We start from the raw sequence: 19,144 nt of genomic DNA on the forward strand, positions 1-19,144 counted from the left end.
TCAGTGGACTGGGCCATATTCAAGAATTCATCTGAGGACCTGAATAAGTACACCATGGTCATTACAGAATTTATTAAAACAACTGTGGATGAATTGTTCAGGGTTTTTCCCCAATAAGAAGCCCTGGATGAACAATGAAATCTGGAATCTGCTGAGAGCCAGATCAGAGACATAGAAGACTGGAGATCGAGAATGCTATAAGAGGTGCAAGTACGATCGCTGGAAATCATCTCTTGGGCAAAGTGGAGATTATGGACTAGACTGGAATTAACAAGGCATGCTTGACAGCTGTGGCAGGGTTAAATCTTACATCTGCTCCAATTCGCTTACCGAAGCAACAGGTCTACAGCAGATGCTATCTCTTGGCTCTTCACACAACCCTACAACATCTGGACAGCAAAGATGCATACCTTAGCATGCTCTTTATTGATTACAGCTCACCATTTAACACTATCGTCCCCTCAAAACTAATCAATAAACTCCAAGACCTGGGCCTCAATACCCCTTATGCAATTGGATCCTGGATTTCCTCATTTGTAGACCTCAGTCAGTTCCGATTGGCAAAAACATCTCCATCAGCACAGGATCACCACAGGGACTTGTACATAGCCCTCTGCTCTACTCACTTTACACCTATGACTGGGTGGCTAAGTACAGCTCCAACACCATATACAAGTTTGCTGATGACACCACTTTTGTGGACAGAATCAAAAGTGGTGGTGAATTTGCATACAGGAGGGTGACTGAAAAATTAGCCAAGCACCTTAAAACTATGCTTCCTAGTGTTAGCCATTTGAGCCCTGGGAAAAGGCCTCTGGCTATCCACATGATCAATGCCTCTCATCATCTTGTACACCTCCTATCAGGTCACCTCTCATCCTTCACTCCAAGGAGAAAAGGCCAAGTTCACTCAACCTATTCTCAAAAGGCACTGCTCAGAGACGTCCTGGACCCTAGCACCTGGGAGGCAATATACTATCCTGGTGTCTCTTTTGCTGCTGCAGAATCTCCTGTCTGTTCCCCTAACTATTGAGTCCCCTATGACTATTGCTCTGCTTGATTTCACCCTACTCTTGAGGATCAGAGCCAAACACAGTGCTATTGGTCTGGCTGCTGCTACCTTGCCCAGATAGGTCACCCACCCTCATCAGCATCCAAAGGGGTATACCTGTTGCTGAGGGGAATGGCCACAAGGGGGCCCTGCACTGACTTCTTTCTCTCTTTACCTCTCTCAGTGTTCACCCATCTCCTCCCTGAATTCTGCACTCTGGTGTAACCACCTGCTCAAAAGTCTTGTCTATTAATTGCTCTGCCTCTCGGATGATCCTTAGTTCATCCAGCTCCAGCTCCTTAATGTGGTTTTTCAGGAGCCGGAGCTGGTTGCACTTCTCAGCTGTGTAGTCATCAGGGAGACCATCAGGTTCCATGAATTCCCACATCCTACAGAAGGAGCATTCCACTGCCATCCTACCTGCACAGTACTATGGACAACCAAAACCAAGTCAGCAATAACGAAATAATAAATCTGCCCTTCTTACTTGTTTCTTTGGCCTCAGCCTCTTCTTGTCGAAACATCTAAGTTCCCACTCTGACTCTAGCCCCCACTCCGACAAAGGCCGCTCTGCTAGACCCAAACTGTCTTATGTTTAAAACAATAAGAAACCCCCACACAAGGAGAAGGAACTCATCGTGTTTGGTGGTGCTCCACCTGCCGCCGATGCCTCGAACGCTTCCCACGCCTGTGCACTGGCTCATCTACATGAAACATTGCCATAGAAAAGCAGCACCATCATCAAAGACTCCGGACTCTCTCCACCAGGTTCAAGAACAGTTACTACCCCTCAACCATCAGACCCTTGAACAAAATGGGATAACTACACTCTTTTATCTTGTTATTTCATGGTCGTTATTTATTGCTATTTATTATCTGCATTGCAGTTTGTTTACAATTTAGAATTTCTGATGTTTACAGTTACTGTTCTATATATTTGCTAAGTATGCCTGCAAACAAAGAATCTCAGGGTTGTATGTGGTGACGTGTATGTACTCTGATAATAAATTTTACTTTGAACGTGCTCTCTAATCTGAGCAGTATCCTGATAAATTTCCTTTGCATCGTCTATAAAGTTTTCACATCCTATAATAAGGCGAAGAGAACTGAACACAATATTCCAAGTGTTTTATAGAGCTGCAACATGAACTCACGGTTCTTGAATTCAATCCTCCTTGTAAAGAAAACACCAAGCACTTTGTTAATCACCTTATCAACTTGCATGGCACCTTTGATGGTCTGATGCTCTGCCCTTTTCCATTCCTGAGAGAAAGGTGATGAAACACTGGTCACATCTGCTAGAAATCTTTGCCCAACGTTCTGTATTTGAGAGTGTCCCTCTTTGGACAGAAAGTAATTGCAGGAAGTCCTCTGAACATGTGATGATAAAGTGAAGGTTACTCAGAAGCTGGTGAAGGTTTGAGATTAGAATTTTCCTTCTCATAGATGAGCTGCCACCCACAACTGACAAGCCCCATCTGCCCAAAAGTGACTGGTTTTTAGGTGCCAGTAATCAGTCTTTGCCCCTTCTGCTAGTGGAAATGGCTCCCCTGGACTTTGTAGCTAAGCCACACATGAAGGCCAGAAGCTGGACTTGGTTGTCAGAGGTTTTTTGAGATGCACACCTTTGAGAGCATTTAACAGGTAGTGGAAGCTTATAGCCAGTGGTGGTAGTGTTTATAACAACCTTTAGGGAATCTGGTGAAGGTTGAGGGTGGCTGTAACTTTGGAAGAGTGGCTGTTGCAATGCTTTCTATTAACTCAATATCTGTGGTCAATGTAGGTGATGGATTACAATGAATTGTGCAATCTGCTGGGGATTAAAGAGGAAAGTGAACCTTTGCCTCTGAATGTTCACACCAATCCTGAGATCCAGACTTTTTTGACATCTCCTTCAGGCAACAAAACTAAACGGTAAGTATTGTTGTAAGCCTTAACTAGAGAGCTTGGTCTTTAACAAGCAGTTCCTCCCAGCAAGAAGTGCATGGTACCTGTGTACTTCTGGTTTTTGTCACTCTTCCCAAGGATACATTGGCCATTGGGTTCATTGGTAACAAATGATGAGAGAATTAAAGGGAAATTAGAGTACATCCAAAAGAAAGAATATGTTGTAGAGAAATGCATAAGTGGAAGACTGCGATTTCTCCGAGAACTGGTAAGGACTTAATTAACTAGATGGTGTCCTAGTCATAATAAGATAGAATACAACAATATAGTAATGTGAGACTATTTTCACTGTTGCTGGCTAACTCAATGAATACATGTCTGTCACCCCTGCCGTTCCCTTCAGCCTCCTTAACCATCCTGATCCTTGTCCACCTACCACAGATTTGTACTACCTTGAACTAACTTCCATGTGTTTGTACACAGATTAACTGCTTGAATTTTTTATGTTCTGTGGCGCCTTGATCCTCGAGTTACTCTGCTGTTATCATCTATTCCAAGGATCTGTCCTTGTATCATTTGTAGGAGAGTTGTATGAGTAGAGGACCCTGTTGCAACACACTGTCCAAGTTTCCACCTTGAGCAAAGGTTGTCTTTTGTTTCACAGTGCAGCGGGAACTGCTGAGCAGTAGGTTTTAAATTCACTACAGAACCTGCTCAAATATCAGATTTCCTGAACTCATCCTTTTAAACCATATCAGCACTAAGTCAGACTTCCACTTGGCATGGCAGTTTTTCATGCCAGCTTGTACTTGTACTCAGAGTGGTGGTGGGAAGAGGTCAAGCAAAATTCCAACCTATAATTAAACGTGTCTTTCTACGGCAATGCTTGAACTTGCCAGTTCTACATTATTTTGTGCAGTCCATTCAACCTCTCGGATGAGAAAACCTTTTAGTAACTGTGATGTTTGCTTTGAACGTGTTTCTGTTGCTGGCTTGCCTGAGAATTTTCTTCCCTTTGTTTAGACGAAGAGAAGATAGTTTTCGAGAAGACAGAGGCAACTTTGTGGCAACTCCTATTGTTGAGTTATCTAATCATGAGGACACCTTCCTGGGCGACTTCCTGGATCTGAGTTTAGACTTGTCCAGCACTGGATATGAAGGAGACCAGGAGAGTGAAGGAGGCAAACATGTTGACAGTAAGTTCATTAATATTACATCCTTGACAATAGAAACATCAATATGTTTAGTAAATTACTTTTAGAACCACACAATCTTTGCTAATGACTACCCTTTGTGAGTGGTTATTTCTATCCAGTACCTCTGAGCTTCAGTCTGACTGAGGCACGAGGTTGCTGTGAGCATCAAATGTTCTTTTCCCCACAATGACAGTAATACAACGTGGAAAGAGCCCCTTCAGTCATCTAGTCATCCACACCAACCAGGATTCCCACCTAATCAAGTCCCATTTGATCATGTACCTGCCTCAGCCTCTTCTTCTGGCAGCTCATTTCATATATTGACCACCACCTGGGTGAAAACGTTGCCTCTCGGATTCCTATTACCGTAAACTTGTGGCTCTGGTTCTTGATTCCCCAACACTGGGAAAAAGACTGTGTCTATGCCCCTCATAATTTAATATACTATATATTTTTTAAAAATTGCTTAAATGACAAATGTTCCAACCTGCCCAACCTCTATCAATAACTCAGTCCCTCATGTCCCAGCAATAATCTCCTCTGTACTCCTTCCAGCTTAATGCCATCTTTCATATCTAATGGCACCTTCCTTCCAAAACTGAACACATTGCAACCTTACCAATGTCTTGTACAACTGTAACATAACATCCCAGCTTCTGTACTCTGTGTTCTGACTAATGAAGTTCAGCATGCCAGAAGCCACCTTCACCCTGTTTACCTGTGACTCCATTTTCAGTGTCCACTATTCTACAACACTCCCCAGAGCCCTTGTTTGTCTTTTCAAAGTGCAATACCTCTCCCTACCATATGTGGCCTGAACACACTTAACATCCAAATTAAACTCCATTTGCTATTTGTTGGCCCATTTATTCAGCTGATCAATATCTCTCTACAAATATCAATAACCATCTTCAAGATCAGCAATTCCACCCATTTTATTATCATCTGCAATCTTGCAAACCAAGCTCAAATCAATTCATATCATTGATACAGATGCCAGCACCAGCCCTAGAGAACTCCGCTAGTCAGAGGTCTCCGGTATAAGAAACAGTCTTCCACCATCACCTTCTGCTTCTTGCCTTCAGACCAATTGTGTTTCCAGTTACTCAAATCTCCCTGGATCTCATCTGATCTAACCTTCCAGTGCAGCCCACTGTGCAGAACCTTATCAGAGGCCTTTCTGATTTACCTCCCAACCTCATCAACCTTCTCAGTTACTACTTCAAAAGACTCAATCATATTCTTGGGATGTGATCTTCCATCCCAAGATGCACCTTTCCAAATGCTTGTATATCTTACCTTTCTAGTAACTTGTCTTACTTACCAGTAGCACTCACATCTATGGTGATGAAATGCTTTGAGAGGTTGGTCATGGCTAGAATGAATTCCTGCCTCAGCAAGGACCTGGACCCACTGTAATTTGCCTGTTGCCACAAAAGGTCTACAGCAGACACAATCTCAATGGCTCCTCACACTGCCTTGGATCACCTGGACAATACAAACACCTGTCAGGATGCTGTTTATTGACAATAGCTCAGCATTTAACACCATCATTCCCATAATCCTGATTAATGAGTTACAGAACCTGGTCCTCTGTACCTCCCTCTGCAATTGGATCCTCGGCTTCCTAATTGAAAGACCACAGTCTGTGATGATTGGTGATAATATCTCCTCCTCACTGATGATCAACACTGGTGCACCTCAGGGGTGTGTGCATAGCCCACTGCTCTACTCCCTCTATACCCGTGACTGTGTGGCTAAGTAAAGCTCAAATGACATCTATAAATTTAGTGATAATACAACCATTGTCAGTAGACTCTCAGCTGAAGATGAGAGGGCATATAGGAGCAAGAGATACCAGCTAGTTCTATGGTGTCACAGCAACAACCTAGCACTCAGCATCAGTAAGATGAAAGCTGATAGTGGACTTCAGGGAGGGTAAGATGAGGGAACACGAACCAATCCTCATGGAGGGATCAGAAATGGAGAGAGTGAGCAATTTCAAGTTCCTGGATGTCAAGATCTGAGGATCTAACCTGGTCCCAACATATCAATGCAACTATAAAGAAGGTAAGACAGCAGCTATATTTCATTAGGAGTTTGAAGAGATCTAGTTTGTTAACTAAAACACTCAAACTTCTATAGAAACCGTGGAGAACATTCTGACAGGTTGCATCTCTGGTCCATGGGTGTGGGGGTTGCTACTACACAGGACCAAAAGAAGCTACAGAAAGTCGTAAAATTAGTCAGCTCCATCTTGGGTACTAGCCTCCATAAGTACAAGACATCTTCAAGGTGCGGTGCCTCAGAAAGGCAACTTCCATTATTAAGGACCCCGAACACCCAGTGCATGCCCTCTTCTCATTGTTACCGTCAGGAAACCCTGAAGGAATACAATCAGTGATTCAGGCATAATGTCATATGATTCATAAATGGACATTGAACCCATTAACACTGCCTCACTTTTAATATATATTATTTCTGTTTGTGAACTATTTTTAATCTATTCGATATAGATATATGTGCTTACTATAATTGATTCTTTTCTCTAAATATTATCATGACCTGCTGCTGCTAAGTTAATAAATTTCACGACACATACCAGTGATAATAAACCTGATTCTGACATGTTTGACTTACTGATCGAAAGTTCCCTGTTTTTTCTTGGTGATCCTAAAATATAGACACAACATTGACCATACTCTAGTCTTCCAGTACTTTACCTGTCATTAATAATGATGCATCTGTCCCAGTGAGGACTCCCACAACTTGAAGGGCTCTGAGAAGTGCCTTTTTACACAGAAACTGAAGCCATGATAGCATAGTGGTTAGTGCAACAATATTACTGCTTGGGTTGTTCCGGAGTTCAGAGTTCAATTCTGATGCCATTCTGTATGTCTCTATACGTCCTCCCTGTGGAATGTGTGGGCTTTTTCCAGGCATTCCGGTTTCCCTCTGGGTAGGTTAATTGGTCATTGTAAGTTGTCCCGTGATTAGGCTTGGGTTAATTGTATTTGTCGGGTTGCTAGTGCAGAGTGGCTCGAAGGGACATAAAAAAAAATAAAAATTCTTTCTAGCTTCTCCGTGTTGCTGCATTTACTTGATCAGGCCCTAGATCTGTCGTCTTGTGATTTCAGACATACAGTACCCCTGAGGAGGCTGTAATGCAGACTTGCCCATTTATTATCTTAAGCTCTGTAGTCTTCATGTGCTTCATGGTAAAAACTGAGAACTGTTTATTGAGGATCTCACCCAACTCCTGTACTTCACACAAAGGTCTTTGAGAGCTCTATTCTCTCACTATTTACTTTTTTCCCCTTGTATACATGAACTTACTTTGGATTTTCCTTGATCTTCTCTGCCCCTTTCTCCTCCTAACTTCCTTCCTGAGTGCTCTCCTGCATTCCCTGTACACCTGGGATTCACACGATCCCACTTAAAACATATCAAATGTCGAAAGACCTAGATAGAGTGAATAAGGAGAGGATGTTTCCAATGGTGAGGGAGTCTAGGACCAGAGGGCACAGCCTCAGAATAGAGGGACATCCATTTGCAACAGAGATGAGGAGGAATTTCTTTAGCTAAATGGTAGTGAATCTGGAATTTATTGCCATGGATAGCTGTGAAGGCTAAGTCATTGGGTATATTTAAAGTGGAGGTTGATAGGTTCTTGATTCGTCAGAGCGTCAAAGGTTACAGGGAGAAGGTAGGAAAATGGGGTTGTGAGGGATAATAAATCAGTTGTGATGGAATGGTGGAACAGACTCAATACGTCAAATGGCCTAATTCTGCTCCTATGGTTTATGGTCTTTTGCCTGTAACTTACCGATGCTTCCTTTTCCATGACTTCAGCCTCAACATCCCTCATGTTTCCCGAGTGGAATCTGATGAGGTGTATGTCTGCAATCCTCTGTGATGCTGCTGTTCCAAAGAACATGAACAACACAGCAAATCAAGTCTTTCTCTGTACTTATTTTGTCAGAACTAGCAAATCCCTAAATCTCTCTACACACTCACTCCAGTTTTCTCTTCATGTGGTGTGGCGACCAGAGCTGTAGTTAGTGTTGTATGGAGAGTTGTTTTCATTCTGTATCTCTACTGGGATTGCTACCATTAGGGAAAGTAAACCCCTACCCCTTATTGCTAACTTTACCAATCTGTTCCTCCACATCATTTATTGACCATTTTGTTGCCCTGTTGCACCTCACACAGTTCCCTACTTTTCAATTTCTTCTTTTCTTTGCCCAACTCACCAGATCATCAATATCTGTCACCTGTCTATAACTTTTTGCTCTGTAGCCACACAAAGTTGTTTGTGTGCAATGTTCTCCAAGGTGCCCTAGCCCCTGAGATTTGGGTCAAATTTGTTTGCTGTGTTACAGAAAAAAGGACCAGGCACAGATACCCAACAACATCACAGGTAAAAATCTTCAGGCCACAATGCACTCATCATCCATTATGTGTTTTTTCCTGCCTTTGCCACAGTGTTTTGGATCCCCTGGGCTTTTGCTTAGACCAGCCCACCATTTGAGGACTTGTCAAAAACTTTGCTAAAATCCACATGGACTACATCAGACACATAGCCATCTTCAGCCCTTTGCAAAGAACGTCGTTGTGCATCATGAAACCTTCTGTTAAATTCATGCTTTCATGCATGATCTGTGTGTTTTTAAATTAAGGTTTCAGTGGCACCTTGGATTCTGTGTGTGTACTCTGCATGATTTAAATCTGTTAACGCCACTATTGCTGTGAGAACCCACTGCAGCTTCAGCTTCATATTTCCTCTCCTTGTATTCAATGTTTTTTGTAAGCAGTTAACCAGCTGGTCTACAATGTTCAATTAATAATCTCTTGTAGCTATTGCTGGACTGGAAGACCCAGCTACAGCCAGTGAGAATTATGAAGCAACAAGTGAGGAGAGTTTGGAGTATAGCCTGATGGATGACCAGCTACTGCCAGCGTCACACAGACATAAAGTGAGTGAATCCCAAGATCTGCAGGGGGAGCTCAGCTCAGGATACTTGTCTGTGACCAGCGAAAGCCCCTCCTCGTCAGACCCTCAACAATCATTACCATCTATCTCAAGACTGTCTCCTGCAGTGGAGTGCATTGAACCAACTCCTTCCTCCTGTAGTACACAACGCTTCCACCTGGTCCATGAATCAGAAGCTGAAGGCTCTAGGCAACTGTTGCCACCCTCTCGTAGAAGGCCCATCAAACGCAAGAATGGTGCAGAACATGACAAAGATGATTCTGACTTGGAGTTGAGTGTCTAAACGAAAATGAATTTCTTTTCAATTGGAATGAATTTGGTCTTGAAGTATTGGTTCTGCACTATGTTGTGAGATTTGAGCAAGTTCAGAACTAAAGGGGAATGAACTGTGCTGAATTGTGGTCCTAAATGTTTTACAATAACAACTTGGGGATGGCGTTTACTTTGTACTCGATCCTCCTTGTTGGTGACGCTTTGGAAATGGTGCTAAGGCTACTGTTTACATCCCTGTTACACTGGGAACATGACATTTAAACACTTGTATCGGTTTTGTCTGGTTTACAGGTTACAGCCCAACATTACACTTGAGTATTAAACAGTTTAGGATTATATAATTTGGTACAAAGTGCATCTTTCTCAAACGCCCGGTCGTATCAAGGGTACTAAAGTATTGGCCATAAAGCCTGACACTTCAACAGGTAAACTCTCAATAAGTATCTTGTTTGTTATATTTAACATTCGGGTGTTCTGTATGGCTTTGGGGCTGTTTGGGCAATGATTTGGTTTCCATTTGTCTTCAATGGCAAATGTCCCTGTAAAAGGCTAGTACCTGCATTGTGCAAACCTTCTAAAACCTGTCTGTCAATGCTGCCATTTCTTGGTTCATAGCACCAAAATTGCACTTTGTTAGTTGCCACTGCCTTTAAAGAGAAATGACAATGTTAGGAGACTTGAGAGTCACCACTAGCTGTTCAACACTAAAACTAAACGTCATTCTGTTTGATGTTACACTGTGTGTACAGCTGTTTGACAAAACCATTCAATGCATTGATTCAAGGGTGATTAGACTTGTAACTGGATTATATTTCCCCACAGTGCTGGGGCTAGCAATTGATGCTGAGCAAGTTCTGTTTGTACAGTGTATGTTTGGAAATGGTCAGTTTAGTGCTTTTCTTGACTGTGTTTCTGTCAATGTGAGGTGTGGTGGGAGCCTGTGCTAGAAACTTGCATGTAAAAGTGTGCAGACTAATCAAATGGGAGCCTACTGTGTGTTTGTGCCGAAGCTATAGATGGACAGCAAATAATCACTGCAAAAATTGGAATATCGGCAAACTGTGAAAATGAAAGTTACAGCACAATAATGTGTTGTAGTAGAACATTATTCAGGGAGCATATTGCTAACAAAAATGTATAGCTTAAATCGTGGAGAAAAAAATAACACTTGATGGGCAATTGGCCCCAGAAAACAAGCAAGCGTATAACCAACCTCAGTGTTTTTTTAAACTTTTGATTATGTTGACAACTGAGTACATTTGAAATGCATTTCATTTCTTAGTTTTTGTTATAAATGAAATTCAATGTATTTTTGTAAAAAAAAAATTAAATGACTGCTTTGTGGATCTCACTCTTTTTAACATAAGGAGTCTGGATGTAGAAAATGTGTGTTGGCACTTTGGAATTTCAAGTGGTTCTGTGGGGAAAATTACAATTATTGAGCTTTTTGGTTAGTGAATAAAATATTGTTATCTTTTATATTGAATCAATGTGGAATTATGCTCCGCCTTGAGCTTAATGTTTCCTTATTTGTTTTTAAATGTCAATTTTGTTAACAATCTTTTAGTTGCAGAAACTCTAGGTCCAGAAACACCAGACTTGACACAAAATGCATCTGTCAAACCTGGTAAACTTTTGATTCTGGCAAAGTGTCAAAATCTTACAAGTGTTACTTGAATTTACTACATCTGTGGAACCCCTGTTGCTTAAATCTACATATTTCATCTTGAGTATGTGTGAATGTCAGTGTTTGTTACATTTTTTTTGGCAAGCCTACCTGTTCACCTTACATGCAGTGTTACAAGTAAAGGTATATTTTACAAAGTGGTTAACTGATGTGATGGTCTGTGTATTTACAACAATCACTGTGATTTCATTGTTTTCATTGTGGTTTAATTTGATTCCTACTGAGCTAAGTAATCAATTTGTTTGTCACATTGTAATCCACATCCTGTAGTTCTGGATAGGGAGCAATAAGAACACCACTAGGATAAAGGAAACAATGGACAATAGACAGTAGGTGCAGGAGTAGACCATTCGGCCCTTCTAGCCAGCACCGCCATTCACTGTGATCATGGCTGATCGTACACAATCAGTACCCCGTTCCTGCCCTCTCCCCGTATCCCTTGACCCCGCTATCTATAAGAGCTCTATCTAATTCTCTCTTGAACACATCCAGAGACTTGGCCTCCACTGCCTTCTGGGGCAGAGCATTCCACATATCCAACACCCTCTGGGTGAAAAAGTTTTTCCGCATCTCTGTTCTAAATGGCCTACCCCTTATTCTTAAACTGTGGCCTCTAGTGCTGGACTCACCCATCAGCGGGAACATGCTTCCTGCCTCCAGTGTGTCCAATCCCTTAATAATCTTAGATGTTTCAATCAGATCCCCTCTCATCCTTCTAAATTCCAGTGTATACAAGCCCAGTCGCTCCAATATTTCAACATATGACAGTCCCGCCATTCCGGGAATTAACCTTGTGAACCTACGCTGCACTCCCTCAATAGCAAGAATGTCCTTCCTCAAATTTGGAGACCAAAACTGCACACAATACTCCAGGTGGGGTCTCACCAGGGCCCTGTACAGCTGCAGAAGGACCTCTTTACTCCTATACTCAATTCCTCTTGTTACAAAAGCCAGCATGCCATTAGCTTTCTTCAATGCCTGCTGTACCTGCATGCTTGCTTTCATTGACTGATGTACAAGAACACCTAGATCTCGTTGTACTTCCCCTTTTCCTAACTTGTCTCCATTTGGATAGTAATCTGCCTTCCTGTTCTTACATTCCTACATCTATCGTATTTTGTTTGTCCATACTGACTCCATCCAGCCATAGGCAGAGGGTCTCCAGCTGTGGAGGCCCTCTCCTTGGTTACAGATACCCCAGGGGTACTCGGGGATCAATCATTCAATCCCTTCTGTGCTGGAATTTGCCTTGGCAAATTCATGCGCTCACTGCTGAAAATGTTGCACGTACCCATACTCTCTCCTCCACTAATATCTCTTCATTATCAGACAAATTCTCAGAATCAGAATGAGAATTGGAATCATGTTTATTATCACTGACTTGTGTGACAGGCTGCAGCAGTACAATGCAAAGTTGCAAAGATGTAAAATCACTCTAAGTTACAGAATAAATAGTGCAAGAGAAGAGGACTAGCGAGTTATTGTCATGGGTTCATGGACCATTCTAAAAGCTGGTGCTGGCGCGAAAGAAGCTGACCCTGAATTGTTGAGTGTGTATCTCCTGTATCTCATCTCTGATGGTAGTAACAAGAAGAGGGCATGCCTAGGTTCTTAGTGACAGATGCCGCCTGCTTGAAGCACTGTATGGTGAAGATATCTTTGATGTTGGGGAGGGATGTATCCATGGTGGAGCTGGTTGAGTTAAGCTTCTTGTGATCCTGTGCTTTGGAGCCTCCATTGCCAGACTGTGATGCTTTCTGGAAGTCCAGGTACACTACATCCACTGGCTCTCCCTTGTCCATTTTCATAGTTACATCCTCAAAAAACTCCAGAAGATTAGTCAAGCATGATTTTCCCTTCATAAATCCATGCTGACTCAGACTGATCCTTCTACTGCTATCCAAATGTGTCGTAATTTCCTCTTTTATAATTGACTCCAGCATCTTTCCCACCACTGACGTCAGGCTAACCAGTCTATAATTCCCTGTTTTCTCTCTCCCTCCTTTCTTGAAAAGTGGGACAACATTAGCCACCCTCCAATCTGCAGGAACTGTTCCTGAATCTATAGAACATTGGAAAATGATTACCAATGCATCCATGATTTCTAGAGCCACCTCTTTAAGTACCCTGGGATGCAGACCATCAGGTCCCGTGGACTTATCAGCCTTCAGACTCAACGGTCTATCCAACACCGTTTCTTGCCTAATATAAATTTCCTTCAATTCATCCTCTACCCTAGTTCCTTTGGCCACTATTACATCTGGGAGATTGTTTGTGTCTTCCCTAGTGAAGACAGATCCAAGGTACCTGTTCAACCCATCTGCCATTTCCTTGTTCCCCATAATAAATTCACCCATTTCTGTCTTCAATGGCCCAATTTTGGTCTTAACTATTTTTTTGTTATTCACATACCTAAAGAAGCTTTTACTATCCTCCATTATATTCTCCTTCGTACCTCATTTTTTCTTGGCGTATTGCCTTTTTTGTTATCTTCTGTTGCTCTTTAAAAGCTTCCCAGTCCTCCGGTTTCCCGCTCATCTTTGCTATGTTATACTTCTCTTTTACTTTTATACTGCCCTTTACTTCCCTCGTCAGCCAAAGAAATGAGCTAAATTTTTTCCTACAAAAATAACTTCCAAAATACAGTTTGTCTTTAGAGTTAGAATTTGTCAATGAGAATATGAAGAGACTGATTCTGGAATGGTTCCAGAAGACTGGAAAATTACAAATGTCAGTCCACTCTTCAAAAAGGGGGAGAGGCAGAAGAAAGACTAACTATAGGCCAGTTAGTCTGACCTCAATGGTTCAGAATATGTTGAAGTTAAGGATATGGTTTTAGAGTACTTGAAGGTGCATGATTAAACAGGCATAGTCAGCATGGTTTTCTCAAGGTAAAATCTTGCCTGACAAATCTGTTGGAATTCTTTGAAGAAATAATAAGCAGGATAGTTAAAGGAGAATCGGTTGATGTTGTGTACTTGAATTTTCAAAAGGCCTTTGACAAGTTGCCACACATGGGGCTGCTTAATATAAAATCCCTTGGCATTACAGGAAAGATAAAGACGTGGATAGAGGCAGCGAGTGGAAATAAGGGGGCCATTTCTAGTTGGCTTCCAGTGCCTAGTGGTGTTCCTCGGGGTCTGTATTAGGACAGATTCTTTTTGTGTTATGATGGATCTAATGGCTTTGTTGCAAAGTTTGTAGATGATATGAAGATGGGTGGAGGGGCAGGTAATTTTAAAGAAGTAAAGAGGCTACAGAAGGACTTAGATTAGGAGAATGGGCAAAGAAGTGGCAGATGGAATACAGTGTTGGGAAGTGTGTGGTCATGTACTTTAGTAGAATAAATGAAAGGGTTGACTATTTTCTAAATGGAAAGAAAACACAAAGGTGCAAAGGGACTTCAGAGTCCTTGTGCAAGATTCCCTAAAAGTTAATTTGCAGGTTCAATCTGTGGTGATGGAGGCAAATGTGATGTTGGCATTCATTTCAAGAGGACTAGAGTATAAAAGCAAGGATGCAATGTTGAAACTTTATTAAGCACTGTTGAGGTCTCACTTGGAGTGCTGTGAGCAGATTTGGGCACCTTATCTAAGAAAGGATGTGCTGAAACTGGAGAGGGTTCAAAGGAGGTTCACGAAAATGATTCCAGGATTGAATGACTTGTCATATGAAGAGTGTTTGATGGCTCTGTGCCTGTATTCACGAATTTAGAAGAATAATGGTGACCTCATTGAAACCTATTGAATGGTGAAACATCTTGATAGAATGGATGTGGAGAAGATGTTTTCTATGGTGGGAGAGTCTAAGACCAGAGGACACAGCCTCAGAATAGAGGGGCATCCATCTAGAACTGAAATGAGGAGGAATTTCTTTAGCCAGAGAGTGGTGAATCTGTGGAATTCTTTGCCACAGGCAGCTGTGGAGGCCAAGTAGTTATTGAATTGACTTTATTACTTACATCCTTATTACAATACATAATAACAAACTATAAATTACAATAAGTTTGTATAAACATTTAAATTAAGTAGTGCAAGAAGAAATAAAAATAGTGAGGTGTTGTCCATTTGGAAATCTGATGGCAGAGGGGAAGAAGCTGTGTGTTTTCATGCTTCTATCTTCCTCCTGCTGCTCTGGTCTGTTGCATGCATCTCCCCCTCCCCTATAGCTTCATCTGTCACTCCTGCCCTCTGCACCCTTCTGATTGCATCCACTCACTCCCTCCCTGTCCTCCTTTCCTCCCTCAAACCACCCTCCCTGACCTATCATCACCACAGGGACCCCAGTTGACCAACCTGCACCCTCAATCCACCCTAACCACCTCCCCTTAAACACTTCCTCCTCAGAACCCCTCCCCTTCATAACCCACCTTCACCTCTCATCACCTCCTCAACACTCCCTACTCCACCCCCAGGTGTCTGGGGCTGTGGGGAGGGGTGGTTGAGTATTAGTGAGGGATGGTTTGAAGAAGTGTGAAAAATGCACAAGGGAGGGACAGTTAAACAAGGAGGCAGTGATAGAGTCCCGGGAGGTTGAGGCACTAGTGGTTCTTGTACAGACACTCGATGGGGTTGGGGCACTGAAACAGGACTAAGTTCTTTCACCTTCAGAAAGCAGAACAATTGGGACAGATGTGGAGTTGAAATCACCAGGTTGTCCAGCTCCAGGTTCAGGAGGAGTTTACAGGTTAGCGCTACCCTCCCTTAAGCTGCTGTTGCTGCACTACCTATTTAATTTCTATGTTAATATATAACTTACACTGTACTACTGCAAACGTCAGTGATAATAAATCAGATTCTGATTCTACACTGTCTCTATTCCATGTGGCCAAGTCATGTGTTTCCTCCTTTGGGCAGGAAAATCAGACCTGTATACAATATCCTGGTGCTATCTCTCTGACAAATAATGACCAGTGTACTATTTGCTAACCTGTTGCTTTTTGTACATTAATTTTCATTCTATATCTTTCTGTCCCATTATCTAAAATGTATTCTCCATTTCTATTTTTTCTTATTTTCCCCCATACTATAACCCATCTGCTATGTTTTTGCCCATTTACTTGCCTGTCCATCTCCCCTTCATGCCTACGTTGCCAGTGAGATTTGTATCTCCAATACCTTGTGTACCTAATAAACTGGCAACTGAGTGTATGTTCATGGTCTTCTGCTGCTGTAGCCATCTGTATCGAGGTTTGATGTGTTGTGCATTCACAGATACTCTTCTGAGCACTATTCTTGTAACGTGGTTATTTGAGTTACTGTCAGCTTGAATCAGTCTGGCCATTCTCCTCTGACCTCTCTCATTAATGAGGTATTTTTGCCCACAGATCTGCCACTCTTCATTCCAATCTTTTATTTTCTCCATTCTCTGAAAAACTAGAGATGTGCATGAAAATCCCAGGAGATCAGCAGTTTCTGAGGTACTCAAACCACCCCATCTGGCACTAACAGTTATTCCATGGTCAAAGTCACTTAGATCACATTTCTTCCCCATTCTGATGTTTGGTCTGAATGACAACTGTCTGCATGATTTTGTATTGCATTAATAAGCAGGTGTACCTAATAAAGTGGCCATTGAGTATATGCCTCATTTTTATATACCTCTATCAAATCAACTGTCAGCTTCCTTTACTCCAAAAAGAAAAGCCCTAGCTTGCTCAACCTGTCATCAATAAGACATGCTCTCTAATCCAGACAGCCTCCTGATAAATCTCCTCTGCATCCTCTCTAAAGTTCCCACATTAAGTGAATATAATATTCCAAGTATGGCTTTTGAACTCAGTCCCCTGACTAATAAAGGCCAACACACCATTCATCTTCGTAACCATCTTATCAAGTTGTGTGGCAACTTTGAGAGATCTATAGATGTAGAACTCATAATTATTCATTCATTCTCTCCCCCATTTATTTTGTTGATTTTTTTTGCACATGTGTAAATAGTGTATTATCTCTGTAAATATAGGTTTATTTTAGCTGGTGTTTGGAATGTTCTGTGCAGTTGTTGCATGACACTAGTTTTCAAAGCATCCAAACTCTGTGTGTACGTGCATGTACCTGTGACAACAGTGAAAGCGGACAAATCCTCACCCAGTGCTCATGCTGAGTATAAAGCCCAGTGGGAAAGCACAAGTAGAAAACCAGCCTGTTACCTCTTGACGAGCGCTGCATAGGTAGAGGATCAGCTGGTCTGAGCACATTTCCCTTGGGTTAACGTCAGCAGGAGCGTACTCCTGCCTCCCTGCCATGGAATGAGGTTGTTATTGAGGTGCTAGTTCCAGTTGAGTGGTAGTTTTTTTCTGCTGGATAGATTGCAGTGTATAAAACACAATGGTAAGTATACTAAATTCTTACAGGGCTTATCACAATGTTTCCTTTGAATGGGTTGGTGAGTAAAAGGGGTCACAGTCTCAGAATCTTCTTCGCATACGATAGTAAACTTCTGGAGTTGTCTAATACTGTGGGTTCTGGCAGCCATGTCTCTGGGGCTCTTTAAGAGAAAGTAGATAAACTTGTGAAAGATTGGAACATCAAGGTACAGGTGAAGGTGAAGCCCAAGGTGAATCAGTTGCGGTCATATTGAATGAGCTGGAATGGCTGAGAGGCATTGCTAATGTTTTCTAATGGCTGTAACAGCTAAGGCAAGGAGGTTGCAAAATGAGGGTTGGGGGTATTGTACCTGAGAGGTGAGCCCAGGGGAACCTCAGTTAATTCCTGTGGTTAACTGTGAACAGAATTTTACTTTTATATTCCCTGTCTCCCATGGCTTACTCTCCTCCCCTATCAGATTCCTTCTTCTCCAGCCCTTTACCTTTCCCACCGACCTGGCTTCACCTATCAACTGCCCCCCCCCCCCCCCCACTTCTCAGCCCAAAACATTGACTTTATTCATTTCTATAAATGTTACCTGACCTGCTGAGTTCCTCCAGCATTTTGTGTGTGTTGTTCTGGATTCCAGCATTTGCAGAATTTCGAGTATTTTTTTTATTTTGAGAACTGCGAACAGGTTTTGTGACAATGAAAAACATTGAGCACGGAAATGTGAGTAACAAGGAGCATGTTTTCAATAACAGCAGTGTTGATGAACAGGAGCCTTCGCCCAGCGCTGTCCCTCACCAGCTGAGTGTTGCTATGGTTCCTCTAGCTGCTGGGGCATCGGTCTCTCCTTGATGAGCTGTCTTGAGAAAGCGCCTCCAGGAGCTGGAGATTTCTGTCAAACCGTAAGAACCACTCCCCGTTGCTGCTTTTGGATGTTGGGCTGATGTGCACCAAACTGGAATTGGTTTATTATTGTCACACGTACCAGGATGCAGTGAGAAGCTTTTTCATATTGATCAGATCATTGCACCATGCACTGAGCAAGAATAAGGTTAAAACAATACCAATGTGTAATAGTTAATGAAAAAGTGCAGTGCAGGTAGATGGTGTAGAAGTGCAAGATCATGAGGATTGATGGCCTGGACTCACTGAAATTCAGAAGAATGAGGGGGGAGTATCTCACTGAAACATATGGAATGTTGAAAGGCCTCAATAGAGTGGACGTGGAGAGAATGTTTCCTGTGGTGGGGGAGTCTTAAGACCAGAGAACACTGCCTCAATATAGAGAGAGAGAGAATGGAGATGAGGAGGAATTTCTTTAGCCAGAGAGTGGTGAATCTGTGGAATTTGTTACCACAAGCAACTGTGGAGGCCGAGAGATTAGGTATATTTAAGGCAGACGACGTTGATAGATTCTTTAGTCAGGGCACAAAGCGATATAGAGAGAAGGCAGAAGATTGGGGCTGAGAGGGAAATGGATCAGCCATGATGAAATGGCAGAGCAGACTCATTGGCCCAAATGTTCTAATTCTGCTCCTATGTCTTATGGTCTTAAATTGTGAGGCCAAGAAACCATCTGATTGTACAGCAGGGTAGTAGCTGTCCTTGAGCCTGGTGGTATGTGCTTTCAGACTTTTGTATGTTCTGCTCAGTGGGAGACCATTTTAGCAGTGTTCTGTATCGTATGTTACCTATCTCATATACGGTCACTCAAGCTGAACAAGGAAATGTGATGAAAGAGCA

At 42.3% G+C, this 19,144-nt stretch overlaps 2 protein-coding genes across 3 annotated transcripts in view; both read left to right on the forward strand.

Moving 5' to 3' along the window:
• Positions 1-11,227, forward strand: part of ccnf (cyclin F) — a 38,386-nt gene extending 27,159 nt beyond the window's left edge. Inside the window, exons 15-17 of one of the 2 annotated variants that reach the window (XM_073060011.1) lie at positions 2,835-2,965; positions 3,962-4,134; positions 8,992-11,227. In XM_073060011.1, the coding sequence (XP_072916112.1) occupies positions 2,835-2,965; positions 3,962-4,134; positions 8,992-9,410 (723 nt within the window). In that variant the 3' untranslated portion in view covers positions 9,411-11,227. Of the gene's footprint in view, positions 1-2,834; positions 2,966-3,961; positions 4,135-8,619; positions 8,964-8,991 lie in introns of those variants that run through there. The other variant, XM_073060012.1, reaches the window with a different exon arrangement.
• Positions 11,228-17,371: 6,144 nt separating this feature from the next.
• The window catches only part of abca3b (ATP-binding cassette, sub-family A (ABC1), member 3b), a 207,142-nt gene continuing 205,369 nt past the window's right edge, over positions 17,372-19,144 (forward strand). Inside the window, exon 1 of the mRNA XM_073060010.1 lies at positions 17,372-17,416. The gene's annotated coding sequence lies outside the window, so the exon portion shown is untranslated. The remainder of the gene's footprint in view (positions 17,417-19,144) is intronic.

This window comes from Hemitrygon akajei, chromosome 11 (assembly GCF_048418815.1).
Source record: "Hemitrygon akajei chromosome 11, sHemAka1.3, whole genome shotgun sequence".
Lineage (NCBI taxonomy): Eukaryota > Metazoa > Chordata > Chondrichthyes > Myliobatiformes > Dasyatidae > Hemitrygon > Hemitrygon akajei.